Source organism: Suricata suricatta, chromosome 10 (genome assembly GCF_006229205.1).
Source record: "Suricata suricatta isolate VVHF042 chromosome 10, meerkat_22Aug2017_6uvM2_HiC, whole genome shotgun sequence".
Taxonomy (NCBI): domain Eukaryota; kingdom Metazoa; phylum Chordata; class Mammalia; order Carnivora; family Herpestidae; genus Suricata; species Suricata suricatta.
Window position 1 is genome coordinate 64,788,127 of NC_043709.1, and position 16,641 is coordinate 64,804,767.

A 16,641-nucleotide genomic window follows, 5' to 3' on the forward strand; every position below is an offset into this window, starting at 1 on the left:
TGGACATTTAGGCTCCTTCCATGTTTTGGCTATTGTTGACATTGCTGCTATGAACATTGGGGTACATGTGCTCCTATGCATCAGCATTTCTGTCTCTCTTGGGTAAATCCCCAGCAATGCTATTGCTGGGTCATAAGGGAGTTCTATGGATAGTTTTTTGAGGAACCTCCACACTGTTTTCCAGAGCGGCTGCACCAGTCTTTGTTTTTGAGAGAGACAAAGACAGTGCATGACTCGCAGAGGGACAGAGAGAGATAGAGACAGAATTTGAAGAGGCTCCATGCTCTGAGCTATCAGTACAGAGCCCGACATGGGGCCTGAACTCATGAACATGAGATCATGACGTGAGCTGAAGTTGGATGCTCAACCAACTGAGCCACCTAGGTGCCCCAACCTCAGTTGTCTTTAAAGTTGAATAACAGCTATTTGGAAATTTCATAGTGAATTTGAAACTGAACACTAGACAAGAAAGAAAGGATTCCAGGTGGTCAAAAAGGGCATATGTGAAATCTAAATAACTAGGAGTGTATACATACAGTGCCCCTACCTCTGTAATTCGGTGTAATCAAGAGAAGTTTCAATTCCATTCCTGTATTTATTTCTAGAAACCACACTCCTTAGATGGCCTTAGGAAACCACAGCACCATCACGGAGTTCATCCTCCTTGGGTTGCCAGCTGACCCCGACATCCAGGCATTGCTCTTTGTGCTCTTCCTGGGGATTTACCTCCTGACCCTAATGGGGAACCTAATGATGCTGCTGGTGATCAGGACTGATTCCCACCTCCAAAAACCCATGTATTTCTTCCAGAATCATCTCTCCTTCGTGGATCTTTGCTTTTCTTCAGTCACCGTGCCCAAGCTTCTGGAGAACCTACTGTCTAAAACGAGAGTCATTTCAAAAGAGGGATGTCTGATTCAAGCGTTCTTTGTGCTTGATATTGGAGGAACAGAAACTTTACTGCTGTCTGCCATGGCCTATGACCGCTATGCCGCCATCTGCCACCCTCTGCTCTATGGCCAGATGATGAGCAGCCAGGTGTGCGTGAGGCTGGTATGGGCTTCATGGAGCCTGAGTTTTCTGGATGCAGTTATCAACATCCCACTGGCTACGGACTTGAACTTCTGTGAGACCCGTACCATCTCTCACTACAGCTGTGAGCTGCCCTCTCTCTTCTCTTTGTCCTGCTCCTATGTCACAAGCAATGTCACTGTCCTGGTCATCTCTTCACTCCTGCATGGCTTTGGTATATTCTTACTGATCTTCATCTCTTATGTCCGAATTGCGTCCATTATCCTGAGCATCAGCTCCACCACAGGCAGAAGCAAGACCTTCTCCACCTGCTCCTCCCACCTCGTCACAGTGAGCTTCTTCTATGGATCTGCTCTCCTCTGTTATCTCCTGCCAACCTCAGGCTCACCTCTGGAACTCATCTTCTCCATACAGTATGCTGTGGTCACTCCCCTAGTGAATCCCCTCATCTATAGCCTGAAAAACAGAGAAGTAAAGGCAGCTCTGAGAAGAACTCTGGAGAAATGTTTGCAATTGCATAGGTAGCAAGCTACAAACAAAGGATGAATTAGGAAGGAACTACAGCCTTTGAAATATCTCTTGGGTTGACACTCAAATCTTCTGATGGTCCACTGTTTTAGAAGTCAAAAGATACTTCATAAAACTTAAGAAAGAGACACAGAGATACCTTGAGGGTGGGGTTAGCACAGAAGAAGGTGGTTCAGATTCAATCTGGCTCAAAGGCAGAGCAAGGGAATATTTAGTCATCTTGATTAGAAGTTTTATTTAACTATACTTTTTTCTGTATTGTTTTAATGACACAGTTGAAAAACGTATGTGTATTGGATGACTTTTTAGAAATAAATATACAGAAAGTCACTTAAAATGATAAGATTTCACCAAAACATTGAGTCACAGGGAAAGAACAGTTATAGATATAGGATCTGTGGAGACATTGAGCTTTGGTTGGGAAGCCTCTGCTAAAATTCAGGATGGCACAAGTGACAGGTCAGTGACTTGAGTGATACAAAGAACTCTATTGTTGTGCCTTTGGAGTGGCAACATGAGGGGAAATATGGCTCATGCTATGGTGAGACACAAAAACTTAGCCCTCTGATACAGTTCACCTACTTTAAGCTTAGTTTTTCCATCCAGCCACCTTGGGGGATGCGAGGGATTTTAGTCAATTGTTCGGGAGTAATTTCCTTTGCATTTACTGTAGCCTGGGTTTATGAAATATGCAGTGTGTGCATTATAATTCACCAGATGTGTATCTTCTGAGAAATTGTTCCATGCTATTGATGATTTTCCTCCAAATAGAGTTAACTGTGGTAACTTATACTCATTCAGTGTTATTTTCTGTCCAGCAATACTGAGACACCTAATGATACATGCTATTGATGAGGGGCAGAAGCAGGCAAATGTTTACCTTTCACCAAAAGCAGATCTATAGTCTCTGCAGTTATGATTAGGGTCAACTATGTGCTGATTGTTACTTTCTTTAAGGGTCTCACGACTGCCTGTATGGTACTGATAGTCAATGTCAAACTGAATGATAACCACCAGAGGAATCTTGCAAAAATACTGTTATGAGTAGAAATTCAAAGAAATTTGTAATCTTATACTCCCTACATGCTCTCTTCCCTTTGATTCTAAGCAGATGACCACCAGATTCACACAGAAAGTGCACCACTTTGTGCCCATGGCCCCTGTCCCCATGCTACCTAAATAAATTCATGAAGTTGCACCATATAATGTGTCAAGAATTCTTTCTTGACCTGTGCTCAAAAACCCTGCATCATTTTCATTAATGGATTAACACACCTTAGTTCCATTGTACTTTATTTCTTCATTGACATATATTATCATCAAACATTATCAGTATCGAATCATGCACTAATTAATAACACACCTGTATTTCCAATTGTTTGTTAGAATAAGAAAGTAGATGCATTAAAGTAAAGTTGATGATTGTCAAAAATAATTCCATCACCCATATTTAGGTATATTTTCTTCAAATGTCTCTCGTGCATAAAGACTTTTTTTAATGTTTATTTATTTTGAGAGAAAGAGTGCAAGCAGGGGAGAGGAAGAGAGGGTGGGGAGAGAGAATCCCAAGCAGGCTCCACACCATCAACACAGAGCCTGACACAGGGTTCGATCTCACGAACCCGTGAGATTGTGACCTGAGCCCAAATCAGATGCTTAACCTACAGAGCCAACCAGGCGTCTCAAGACTTTAATGTAATCCATTTATTGAGCAGGGCCAGTGCCGTGGCAAACATACATGAAACTCTTATTTTCTCCAGTTTTTTCATTTCACTGGGCTGTATTATCTCCATTTCCTTCCCCATCCCATCCACCCCCATCTCTCAGCTTTTCCAATTCTTCTCTCTCTGGCTCAGAGAGGCACAGAAGAAAGATCAGCAAGTCTACTACTGAAGTAGATGTCTAACAGAAATGAGTTCACAAGTATATTCTGCTTGCAAGCGCTCTCTGCTTCTGTGAGTTCTTCTTTTAAGATCCCATTCATTTGGATTCCACAAATGAAAAGCAATCCTGACTTCCCTCATGACAAAAGAAGGCAATGACTTGTCACTACAATGAAATGAATAAGGCCAATGAAATGAACACCCTCCCCAATTTTTCCCATCCCAAACGTTTTAGATAGCCAGGGAAGGAGGGGCTTGGGAAGAACTAGTGTAGCATCATAGCCTTGAAAAGGGGGTCCAATGACATTTATTGAGAGATATTATCAAATGGAGGGTATTTATGTGGTGGCAATATAAACTTGTTCAGCGACTATGGAACACAATATGAAGGTTCCTCAAAAAAATTAAAAATAGCTCTACCATATAATCCAGCAATTCCACTTCTGCATGTATACCCAAAGGAAATGGAAATAAGATATGAAAGAGATATATGCAATCCAACAATCTACAAACCTATCAAGAAATAAATGGATCAGGAAGATGTGATGTATGTATACAATGGAATAATATTCAGCCATAAAAAAGGACATCCTGCCTCTTCTAACAACATAGATGAATCTTGAGCCCTTGATGCTGATAGAAGTCAGACAGAGAAAGACAAGTACTGCATGATATCACTTATGTATGGAATCTCAAAAAGCCAAACTCATAAGAACAGAATACATGGTGGTTATCAGAAGACGGGATGTGGGGAGATAGGACAGATTTCATTTACAGATACACCATTGGCAGTAAGTAGTAAATAAATCCTAGAGGTCAAATGCACAGTACAGTAAATATAAATAATATTAAATTATAATCATCAAACGTGTTTAGACACTGGAACCTGATTATCTCAACCAGTAAGAACAAATTATAATTATGTAACATGACAGAAGTGCTAATTATCACTACAACCGCAATCATATTATGTAAATGTATCCAATTAATATGTTGTTCATCCTAAATTTGCACAATGTTCAATGTAAAATATATTTCAATTAAAAAAAACCTCACAGATGGCAGCTCTGTGGTTGCCAGTGGGGTGGAGGGTGGACAAAAATGGGTGAAGGTGTTATAAAGGTACAAACTTCCAGTTATAAAATTATTATAACTCCTGGGGATGTCATATACAGCCTGGTGACTATAATTAATAATACTGTATTGTATTTTTGAACGTTAGAGTCGATTTTTTAAGTTCTCAAGGAAACTTTTTTTTCTTTTTCTTTTTTTAAGAGAGAAAAAGAGAAATTACGAGTTTACGAGGGGCAGAGGGAGAGAGAGAGAGAGAGAGAGAGAGAGAGAGAGAGAGAGAATCCCAAGCTGGCTCCATGCTGAGGATTGAGCCCAACAAGGGGTTCAATCTCATGACAGTGGAATTGTGTCCTGAACCAAAATCAAGAGTCAGACACTTAACCAATTGGCCATCCATGTGCCCTAAGGAAAGAAACTTTTGTAATAATATATAGTAATACATTAATTATACTTATGTGGTGATCATTTAATAATATATATAAATATAGAATGATTAAGTTGTACATCTAAAATAAAAGGTCATATGTTAATTTTATCTCAATTAAGGAAGGTATGTTGCTTAAATTTCAAATGCTTGACCCAGACACAAAAACCACTGGTCAACAACAAAAAAGTTCGATACCAGTTGGTTTCACTATTGAATTCTACCTAACATTTAAGGAATTAATGACAATTATTTCCAAACTCTTTCCAAACAATAGTAGAGAACACTTCCAAATTCATTATATGAGACAGCATTATCAGATTCCAAAACCAGACAAACACTGTAAAAGAAAATTACATAGATAACAAAAATCCTCAACAAATGTTAGCCCAGAGAAAAAATCCATATATATGTACATATATATACATATATATGTGTGTATATGTATATATATATGTGTGTATAGAGATAGAGATAGAGATAGAGAGAGAGAGATTTAAAAATCCTTTTATTATCCTTCTTTCGCCAGTCCCTATTAGCCTAATAAAAATTCTTTTAGGCTTTAAATAATTGCTTTAATTCAGAAATTTCAAATACTGACTTTTGCCTCCTACTGTTTACCTTTCTAGTCAACTGGAAAGTGTGTTAATTAGTAAGTCCAGAATTTGGTTTCAGACTAAGTTCAGAGAATACAAAGGATTGGCCCAGCTTCCCCTGGGTGCCAAACCCAGCCCAGGGATGCATAAGCATAGACAGTCTCTGATTGGTTTTGTTAGATTGTTCTTTCCTTAAGAATCATTCTTAAGATAATATTCAGAATCACAGAGGAAATAAATGAAGAGATGGCAGGCTACTAGATCTGAGATCATCTGAGGAAGTTTTAATGAAGTATATGCCAGTTGGAAATATGAGCTTCTTCAGAGATATTGTTCTTGTCCTTCCATAAAGTGGCCTGCATTGTAGACTGGCATCGCTTTATGTTAAGGTATCCAGGAAATAATCTGGATATTGTGGCATCCTCAGTGGTCCTACAGTTTGAACTATTCAGATGCCAAACACCCACTGACAGCAAGAAGAAAAACTATCTGTTTTGTCAATAGTCGGACTCCTGTGACATAGGTTCTCTTCTGGGGATACTTTACCAATAATGTGTCTACCTGAATGGGAAAGCCAAAAAGCACAGGAGCTGCCTCCTCCAGTAAAAGCAAGGAGGATGGTAATATCCTCCAACATGTCTGATATCCCTCTATTTTTTCTTCCTAGGAAGTTCTATATGTGTTTTAATTTTGCTCATCATCCTCCACCTTGACCCCATCCCCCAGAACCTCCTGATACACCCCACTAGTACTAGATCCTGAGACTCCCGTTCAACCCATTCCTCTTTCCTGAGCTTGTGGTGGAAACTTCCCACTCCGTGGTAGGCCACCTCTGTCTCAAGACTGGCCCCTAATGTCTCTGGTATTGAAAATGTTGCATTTGTCCCAGTGGCATTGGACACGATCTCAGACAGATTTCTCTTCACTCCCTCATGACATCAGTGACAAGGACATCTCACAGCCTAGACATAAATCCTCTTATGCATCATGATCCCAAAAGATTGCAGAAAGCTTGTGGGGAGCTGCCAGAAGAACAAAGATCAGCCACCTGCAGGCAGGGCAGTGTTATCACTCCCAATTCAGGGCTGGAGACAGCCAGTCTGGGCTTTCTTATCGGCCCCTCAGGCGCTGGGCTAAAATTGCAGTTTCGGTTTCCCCTTTACCCTAGCCTTTCCTAAAAATCACTTGACCCTGTTTCATAGCAACCGACCTACTCAGCTGCCTTGTTTCCTGCCTTCTACCCTTTATAAGATGTGTGTGTTCTCTCAAAAAACAAGGCTTGATCAGGGACTTTGTCTTGCCTCCATTCTCTGTGCCCCCTGCCTCCCAATTCTCACTCCCTCCCTCAGGACCTGTGTTGACCGACCTGCCAGATGGGTTAAGTGGCGCCCAATGTGTGCGACCAGAGTACGAGGGATCCAGTGAAGAAACTGATCAAAGATAAAAAGAAGAGAAAAAAGGTAGCTACCGAAGTTTAAACGAATTCATACAGAGATGGCCACACGGGAACCTGCTGCGTGGTCCAGGGCTCAAAATTCATAGGGAGACGACCACGCAGGAACCTTCCACATGGTCCAGTGCTCAGGTGAGTGATAGGAATTCCTGGGGCAGGGAGTAAATAGTCTGACAGAGACCCTCAGGGCGTGGGGAGTAAAGGTTAAGAAAAAGCAATTATTAGAATTTTTTCAGTTCCTCCATGAAGTCTGTCCTTAAATGTTTTTCTAAATGTAGAAAGAATGAGGAAAGTGAGTAAAGGCAAGAGATTGCCCAGTTGTTTTTCTAATGTCTCAGTCTTGTTTGTTAAACCTCTGTGGGAGGGAATGTACTAGCCTCTGGTGTGTGTGTGTGTGTGAGTGAATATGCGGCTCAGTTTGGCTTGCGTGCCGAGTTCGAGTTTGTGGTTCCACGGGTGGGGCACCCTTAAGGTCCCCAAAAAGCCTACAGAGTCTGAGTGGGCCTGGTCTGTGATACCATGGTGAAAAGCATATGGTTTATGTCGGCATCGGAATAGTTTCCGATCGTAAGTCACAATGCTGAGTCCTCGACTCAGCTTCACCTAAGCTCCTTTGGGACACGGCCAGACAGGCATCTGATTGGTCTCCTCATTAGAGGAGGCACCCTACCCTTTGTTTGTCTTTGCATCACGTATCATAAAAAATAAGGGATAAGAAATAAGGGATGGGTAATACAGAGTCTGTTATACTTGTTTCGGGTTGCTGCAATCCCCCCTGTAGAGATAGCCAGAGTTAGCGTGATGGATAGGTCAGAACTTGAAAAGCTTTGAGCCATATGGAGTCTAAAGAAAGAGGACTCTATATAGATTTTCTTCCACCCTAAAAATGGCGCCAGTAATCTGTAAGAGTTACCTGTCTGAACCTCCGGAAGTAAGCTAGTTTTTCATCTAAATTTTAAGTGCACATGTGCTTTTTGTCTGGGGTATCAAATGGAAGGCTGGACGCAGCATTGCTTCCCACCCCAGGACCACACCGAGAAGTCGGTCAGCCCTTTAGTAAATCTGTGTTCCTTTGCCTTGTGGAAGTGAGGGCTTCTCCCTCATTCATTTCCCAGGTTGATGGCTATAATTGGAACTAAATATTGTTGGTCTACCTCGGGACAGAGACCTGAAGGAATGTTTCCCAGCAGCTGCCTGAAACTCATTTTGTTCCGGGGAAGGGTTCCTTCTCTTCTCTGGACTGACATGGATTGCCTAATTCTAGTGGCTAAACAAATCAAAATAAAACAAAAAGCCTCAAACCTGCTCCTCTGTCAGAGCTGACAAAATTTTAAACTGGGAATTCTCCTCTCCTCCCTGGGGAGCCTCTTTTCTTGGTCTCCCTTCCCCCATTCTTCTGTACCGCCCTGTTGCCCGGGGCAACCAGAAGTCCATCAGGTTGCCATCCGCTGGGTGGGGAGAGGCCAATTTGCATAACACTGGCTTCTCCCTCTGCCTTAGGTGATAAGAAACAAAAGACCACAAAAATCAGTTTTTTGCATCAAATTTCGAGGTCAAAATCAACTATGGGGAACAAAGCGTCTTACTTGGGCTCAAGCAAAACTTATTCAGTGTTTAAGTTTTTTGGTTTGAGATAAAAACAGAACAAAATATGTTCTATCTGAATCTGCCAAAAGTCAAATAGATTCTTATGATCTCTGCTCCAATTTAACAAGTGTATGTTAAAAGGATGGTTAATTTGGTCTGTTCTATAGTTTTCATGAGTAATTGTTAAAATAGTTTTAAAGGTTCTTGGCAACTTAAAACGTTAAGATTTTACTTGATAATGAATTGAGATTGAATTCATTGGCTATCTGACAAGATAAAAACTAAAATCCACAACTAGTGATTGATATATTGATATTGGATGAGGCCTGTAGATGCTTGGGCTTTTGACTTGTGGCAAAACAACTGGGGATATTTAAAACTGTTAAAAAGCTGCTTTGTACTTAATTGGTTCATAAAATTTCCATCTAAGAGAAGTTCTGGTATAAACATCTTTCAGTTAGTTACTAAGTCCTCGATAGGAGACTAAGTTTTCTAAGAGTTAAAATTCTAAGTGTACTCCAGACTGATGGGGAAAAATAAAAAAAAGGAAAGCAACTCTGTATGCAGGAGATTGGGGATGTGTAAGGAAAATATAAAAAATAAAAGTACATTTTTGTTGAGGGTAAAAGAAAGTAATTTTGTCTTAAATGAGATTGGTTGTTTGGAAAGCTTTGGGACAAAGTTTAAGGGAAAGGAAATCATTAAAAAGAACTTTATGTGTGAGGTTGAGATAAATGAAATATTAAAGGTATATTGGTATAAGGTTAAAATTCTGCTTTTCTCTCTTTCAAAAGACAAGTTTTTCTGGATCTTTGGTCTGCTCTTGTTAAGACTATGTAAAATGAAGGGTTTCTCTTTTGTTAAGAAGACAAAAGCTTTAGGTCCTATCTTTATCAGGTCTTTAATTGCTTAGGTTAAAAAGGAGTTAGGTTTTGCTGAAGGATCCCAAAGGCAAATAAGATCTGTTATTGCCACTTTGGTTTAGTAAATAAGAGTTTTCAGATTTGTAACAATTTGTAATTCTATTTAGGATGTGCTTTGTAACTTCCTAAGGTTTTAATAAATTTCCCAGTATTCAAATGATAGAAAAGTCTTTTAACCAATTGGGCCCTTTCATTGAGGATACCAAGTAACTTTAAAAAGCACTCTAGTACAATGATACACCTTAGGTCATATTGCATGGGTAAATGCCGCAACTGCTCAAATATATGTGCAGTTCCTAAAGTCTTAATGTTTTGGTATAAGATCATTACTTAACACCTTTAATAATCAAAATATAAGTGTCACTAAATTTCTAGATTTTGTCACAAAACGTGTTTCTTCTTCAAGGAAAGTTGTAAAAGAGACTTTTAAAACAAATACAGTATTTGACATCTTTTAGATTAATACTAAAATGAGTTAGAAATTTCCAGAGCTAAAAGCTACATTCAAGCTAAACAAAAATTAAAAACATAGGGTTAAATAAACTAATAAAAATTATAGTTTTATGACTCTTGTTGTTAAAAACATTGTTGGTCCTTTAATGTTTACTTATCCAGATTAAGAGACTTTCTCTTAAGATATATATGATATACAGAAATGTCATAAAGTATTTGTTTGTAATCTAGAGCATTTATCTTTTAAGGACTGTAGATTCAGCAAGCAGTCCGATGCTTATTGGGTATAACCTGTTAATGCTCAAAAGCCAATGCTTACACTCTGGCTTGATGGGAGAGAATACCAAGGGTTAGTAGACACCGGAGCTGATGTCACCATTATTAAGAAAGAAGCCTGGCCTTCACAGTGGCCACTGTCCCCTACCTTAACCAACCTTAAAGGTATAGGGCAAAACAAAAACCCAGAAAAGAGTGCAAAGCTATTGCACTGGCAGATACAGACGGAAATCAGGGAAACATTCAACCTTTTGTTATTCAAGGGTTACCTGTCAGTTTGTGGGGGTGAGACCTCCTAACTCAGATGGGTATTAATATGTGCAGTCCAAATGAGATAATAATAGTGCAAATGCTAGCCCAAGGGTTTCAGCCAGAAAAAGGTTTAGGGAAGAATGAAAAAGGAATTACCCAACCTATTGAGGTGAAAAAAAAAAAAAAAACCCCATCAAAGAAAGGGCTTGGGCAATTTACCCTAGGGGCCATTGACATTCCTGTACCCCATGCAGATAAGATCACTTGGAAATCTAATGACCCTGTGTGGGTTGATCAATGGCCTTTATCTGCTGAGAAACTGCAAGCAGCACATCAGCTAGTACAGGAGCAGTTAGCTGCTGGACGCATATTAGAGAGTAATTCTCCTTGAATACCTTTATATTTGTCATAAAAAAGAAATCAGGTAAATGGAGGTTATTGCAGGACCTTAGGGCAGTAAACAAAACAATGGTTCTCATGGGAACACTCCAGCTGGGGCTTCCCTCTCCTGTGGCTATACCTCTGGGGCACTATAAAATTATCATAGACCTTAAAGACTGTTTCTTTACCATCCCTCTCCACCCTAGCGACCAAGAGCGATTCTCTTTCAGTATACCCTCTGTTAATTTTAGAGAGCCCATTGAAAAGATATCAATGGAAGGTTTTACCTCAGAGTATGGCTAATAGCCCTATTTTGTGTCAAAAGTTTGTGGCACTGGCCATACAAAATGCAACTTCAGTCTTTAATTCATAAAAGAAAAAATCCTTTCTTCATTGGTCATTTAAGGGCCCACACTGGCCTTCCAGGTCCTCTGTCTTTGGGCAATCAAAAGGCTGATTCAGCCACAAAAGAAACCTATAATATCATACTTCCCCAGGATACAGGAATAGAAGCAGCCTCAAGAGCTCATGCTACCCATCATCTTAGTGCCCGCACCTTAAGAATTATATTCAAGATTTCCTGTGAACAGGCACGACAGATAGTAAAACAGTTCCCTTCTTGTGTTGTGCATTTACCTGTTCCTCCTTTGGGAGTAAATCCTCGAGGACTAGTGCCTAATTCCATCTGGCAAATGGATGTAACACACATTTTAGAGTTTGGAAATCTAAAGTATGTCCATGTGAATGTTGATACCTACAGCGGCTTCCTATATGCTACCTTACAAACTGGAGACAGGAAAGCACGTCGTAGCACACATGCTTTCTGCCATATCAGTGTTAGGGATCCCAAAACAAATAAAAACTGACAATGGACCCGGTATACAGGGACCGTGTTCTCTAAATTCTGTCAACAGTTACACATTAAACACATCACCGGGATCCCTTATAACCCACAAGGACAAGGTATAGTAGAACGGGCACATCTATCCTTAAAAAATGCCCTTGAAAAGATAAAAAAGGGGGAATGGTACCCCATCAAGGGATCTCCCAGAAATCTTCTACATTATTCACTCTTCATTTAAAATTTTTTAACTTTGGATAAAGAAGGATGCTCAGCTGCTGAGTGTCTCTGGCACAATGAGATGCAAATAACTTTTGCTACCATGCTTTGGAGGGACCCTTGGATAGTAACTGGTATGCTCTGGACCCAGTCTTGATCTGGGGACGAGGAGCAGTGTGCATCTACTCACAACAAGCAGATACAGCCCCATGGTTGCCGGAGAAACTAGTAAAGCAAATTGATCATAATACTCAGTCTTCCAGGGAGAAGAAATCTCCTTGAGAGAAATCTTTGTCTTTTCTTTTAGGGACCATGTTTGGGAAATGGTGGCACCTCCTCTGGATGGTTGGATTCCAGTATCAGGAACGATGCTGCTTCTATGTGAACAAGTCTGGCATCATCAGAAATAAGATTAAAAAGCTACAGGAGGACCTGGAGAAGATGAGGGAGGAACTCATCGACAGTCCTTTCCTCAGTGGATTTCATGGACTTCTACCCTACCTTCTCCCACTTTTAGGACCTATTGTGGGTTTATTGATCTTGGTGTCCTTGAGCCCTGTTCTATTCAATAAGGTCATGGCATTTCTAAGGCAGCAAATAGATGCTATTGTAAAGCCCAAGATTTTAATATCACCCCAAAACCAGAAACCGCCAGGGAGACCGAGGCATGCATGTAAAAGCAAAGGGGAGTTTTATTATGGCGTAGGCTCGCTGGGCCTAAGTTCAGTCTCACAGCCTTCACCAACGCAGTGGATCTGTGCTGAGAGCCCCGAGCAAGGGCTGAGTAGGGTTTTTCTGGGGTTTGGGAAGGGGGAGTTACAAGAAATTGTGACATAGGTACAGTGACCCAATCATAATGGTCCAACAGTATTGGCAGCAGCTCTAACCATACACACTGTTCAGAACGTTCGTTACTTTTGGCGGGACCCAATTACAACATTTAGGGTATCTTTTAAATTAACCAATTACAGAGCGAGTTCAGGGTCTTGTTCGGTGACTATCGGGTTAACTTTAACATTAGGTACAGGGTCCTATCTAAAGTTCCCATCTGCAGGTCTCACCCTTAGGAATGTGGGGCGAGGTAGCTGGCCTTCCCTGATTGGATACTGCAGTGGTCTGCTTTTGCCCCGGGTAATGTATAACTGCCAAATGGCCAAATGGTTCCGGAGCGACTGACCTTAGGCCTTGTAGTTTGGAGGGGAAACAAAGCCTGTCATGGCGTCTGTTTGGTTCAGCCTTACACTATCAAGATGCAGCCTACCCAGGTCCATTATCATAAGCTCGATATGGCCGATCAGGAGGCTGATGAAGAGCTATGTTATAGCAAGAGGTAAGGGCTGGTTAGCCAATGACGGGTAAGAGAGGCCTTACCATCCTATCAACCTAAGACAGGCTCTAAGGCACAAGCTTCTGGGTGTGCCCATGACGAGTAAGAAGGATTGGCAGGCCTCCAACCTAAGACAGGCACAGTCTTTCCTTGCCTATTCTATCATATTCTGAAAGAAGCCCTTTTTTGAAATAATAAAAAAGGGGGGACCTGTGGGGAGCTGCCAGAAGAACAAAGATCAGCCACCTGCAGGCAGGGCAGTGTTATCACTCCCAATTCAGGGCTGGAGACAGCCAGTCTGGGCTTTCTTATCGGCCCCTCAGGCGCTGGGCTAAAATTGCAGTTTCGGTTTCCCCTTTACCCTAGCCTTTTCCTAAAAATCACTTGACCCTGTTTCCTAGCAACCGACCTACTCAGCTGTCTTGTTTCCTGCCTTCTACCCATTATAAGATGTGTGTGTTCTCTCAAAAAACGAGGCTTGATCAGAGACTTTGTCTTGCCTCCATTCTCTGTGCCCCCTGCCCCCCAATTCTCACTCGCTCCCTCGGGCCTGCATTGACCGACCTGCTGGACAGGTCAAAAGATGACACCTGAAATGAAATGATGGTATCAAAAACAAATGTTGACTTGCTGAAGCTATTTATTCCCGCTGCTTGCACAGATTTTCTCTATTCATACTTCTTTCTATTATTAGGACAACCTTCAGAACTAGCCACCACTCTGACAATGTGAATAGTGTGAGACAGCACTGGAGAGGACAGCTATGAGAATAGTCTCAAGTGGGAAATATTGACCTTTGGCTCCCTTCTGCTTCCAGCACTGATATCCTCCTCCCCTTTCAAATTTATTCTCATGCACAGAAGGTCAGAAGATGGCACCCAGTCCTGGAAGCCTCAAGCCACCTGGAAAGTGACCTTCCAAACACATCTTCTTTTTTCCAAATACATCCAAAACCCAATGTGGGCAAGGCTTGTCTAAAACACTTCCAAAATCCTCTTACTTATGTATTTTGCCCTTTCAACCATCTCCTTGCTTAATTTCAGTTCTTTGGTCTCACCCACGTGTAAATCTGACAGGAGTCTCTCTTATGTTATGAAATAAAGCCAATGTCTTTCATTTTAAATAGTAAATGAAAGCTGATACTCATTTTCCTGTTTAAAAATTGATTTATCTTCATGCTTGGAATGTAATCTAGAATTGAATGGAAGACTTTGTCCTTGGTTATTAAAGAAATCCCAGGAATCAGTTTGAGTTGCAGTTTAGGATGGTGGGGAAGGTGAGCTCCTTATTGGTGATATATCAAAATCATATGATACAAATAACTGCTACCTCATCCACACAAACTGTGGGTGCTAGCACGTCAATGGAAAATACTTTTTAGAAAAATGCTACAGTCTTCTTTGATGGACCTGGAAGTCCCCAAAGATACCATGCCTGAAAACCTCTTATGAGTGAAAGCAGAAAAGTGGAAACAGTTTTCATGACAGCCCTACCCACAAATCTTTGAGAAGCATAGAAAAGATATAGCATTCCACTTCACTTGAAAAGGTTCCAAGTAAAATGTTTGCTTGCAACACTGTTTATAATTTTATCCATGCAGGATCCTCAAAAGTAAATTCTCCAGCTCTTCATGCTTCACCACCACTGGATTTAGCTGAAGTCACGCCAAGGTAAATGTTGCACTGTTTGTCCATGCACACAGGAAACGTAGACTTGGGTCTCAGATGAGCTTGAGCTTGGAAATAGCAGGATTTGAGGGAAGGCTGGAAGTCACTCAAAAATTTGGGTCAATGGAATAAAGGAGAACATCTTAAAGCAGAACAATATAATCAAAGACACAAAAATAAAGAGACCTTCTGGTATCAAAAGGGGCCAAAAGGGACAAAATATAGGTTAAAGATAAATGAGGAAAAGTCCAGATGTCAAGGCAGGAACAGTGGTCTTTGTATCTAGATTCTGGGATGAGAATTAGAAGATAACTATAGAATCTATTTCCTGGCTCTTCTACTGGTTCTCAACAGGGGTCAATCTTATATTCCTCAGGGGTAACATGAGATAAATTTCCATGCCTGAAATACTCCACAAAATTGCTGTGAGGATGAATAAAATTTTTTGTATACACTCTACATACAAAGAAAAAAATACTATTAAAGTTTATTGTGCTGTTTAGGAAGTAAGAAGCCTTGGATTATTTTGAACAAGAAGAATGAAGAAAGGGAAAAAGGCTTAGAACATTCACTGTAGATATGTCATATAATGGCTTTTGAAAGAAGATGGTAAGGATTTCTGAACTTTGGAGCATGCAGTTGAAAGTGAATAACAATTAATGTGTAAGCAAGCCAGCAATACTATTTACCCAGAAAATCCCTGTGAAATGAGAATGGAAATCTCTAAAATACATGAACACTGGACAAGAAAGGATAAAAACCCTTCCTGAGATACAATAAGGGCAGATTGGAGATACTGAGCACAAGGTCAGGTGAAGCAGAGAGGGAGTGATGTGTAAGAAGACATGATGCTGCCCTAAAAAGCATGAACAATCATAGGTGATATCACCTATGGATTGGATTTCTATTTTATTCCAGGGAAACACCCTGCAGAGATGGCCTGGAGGAATCGCAGCACCATCACCAAGTTTATTCTCACTGGGCTGTCCGACGACCCCCACATCCAGGCTCTGCTCTTTGTGCTTTTCCTGGGGATTTATCTCCTAACCATGATGGGGAACTTGATGCTGCTGCTGGTGATCAGAGCTGATTCCCGCCTCCACGCACCCATGTACTTCTTCCTGAGTAACCTGTCCTTCCTAGACCTCTGCTTCTCTTCTGTCACTCTGTCCAAGCTACTGAAGGACCTTCTGTCTGAGAAGAAAACTATTTCAGTAGAGGGCTTCGTGGCTCAGGTGTTCTTTGTGTTTGTCACTGCAGGGACTGAAGCCTTTCTGCTCTCCGTGATGGCCTATGACCGCTATGTCACCATCTGCCACCCTCTGCTCTATGGCCAGGTGATGAGCAGCTAGCTCTGTGTGAGGCTGGTGCTGGCCTCATGGGGCCTGGCCTTTCTCAATGCATTTGTCATTGTGCTCTTGGCTATTAACCTGGACTTCTGTGAGGCCCAAACCATACACCACTACACCTGTGAGCTGCCTGCTCTTTTCCCTCTGTCTTGCTCTGATATTTCCATCACAACCAATATCCTTCTGTCCTCCAGTTTACTGCATGGGCTGGGAACCTTCCTCCCAATCTTCTTCTCCTATGCCCGTATTATCTCCATCATCCTGAGCATCAGCTCCACCTCAGGCAGAAGCAAGGCCTTCTCCACCTGCTCCTCCCACCTCATCGCAGTGATCCTGTTCTTTGGTTCAGGTTTTCTTTGTTATCTCATGCCTCCCT

The 16,641-nt window shown here is 41.2% G+C and overlaps 2 protein-coding genes across 2 annotated transcripts in view; both read left to right on the forward strand.

The window, feature by feature from the left end:
* Window positions 1–621: 621 nt before the first annotated feature.
* On the forward strand, window positions 622–2,763 carry LOC115304705 (olfactory receptor 8S1-like). The gene has a single exon (XM_029954975.1). The coding sequence runs from the start codon at window positions 622–624 to the stop codon at window positions 1,555–1,557; it is 936 nt and encodes a 311-aa protein (XP_029810835.1). The 3' UTR covers window positions 1,558–2,763.
* A 13,061-nt stretch (window positions 2,764–15,824) lies between these two features.
* The window catches only part of LOC115305222 (olfactory receptor 8S1-like), a 20,635-nt gene continuing 19,818 nt past the window's right edge, over window positions 15,825–16,641 (forward strand). The window contains 1 exon segment of the mRNA XM_029955502.1: window positions 15,825–16,639. Coding sequence (XP_029811362.1) covers window positions 15,852–16,639 — 788 coding nt within the window. The 5' untranslated portion in view covers window positions 15,825–15,851.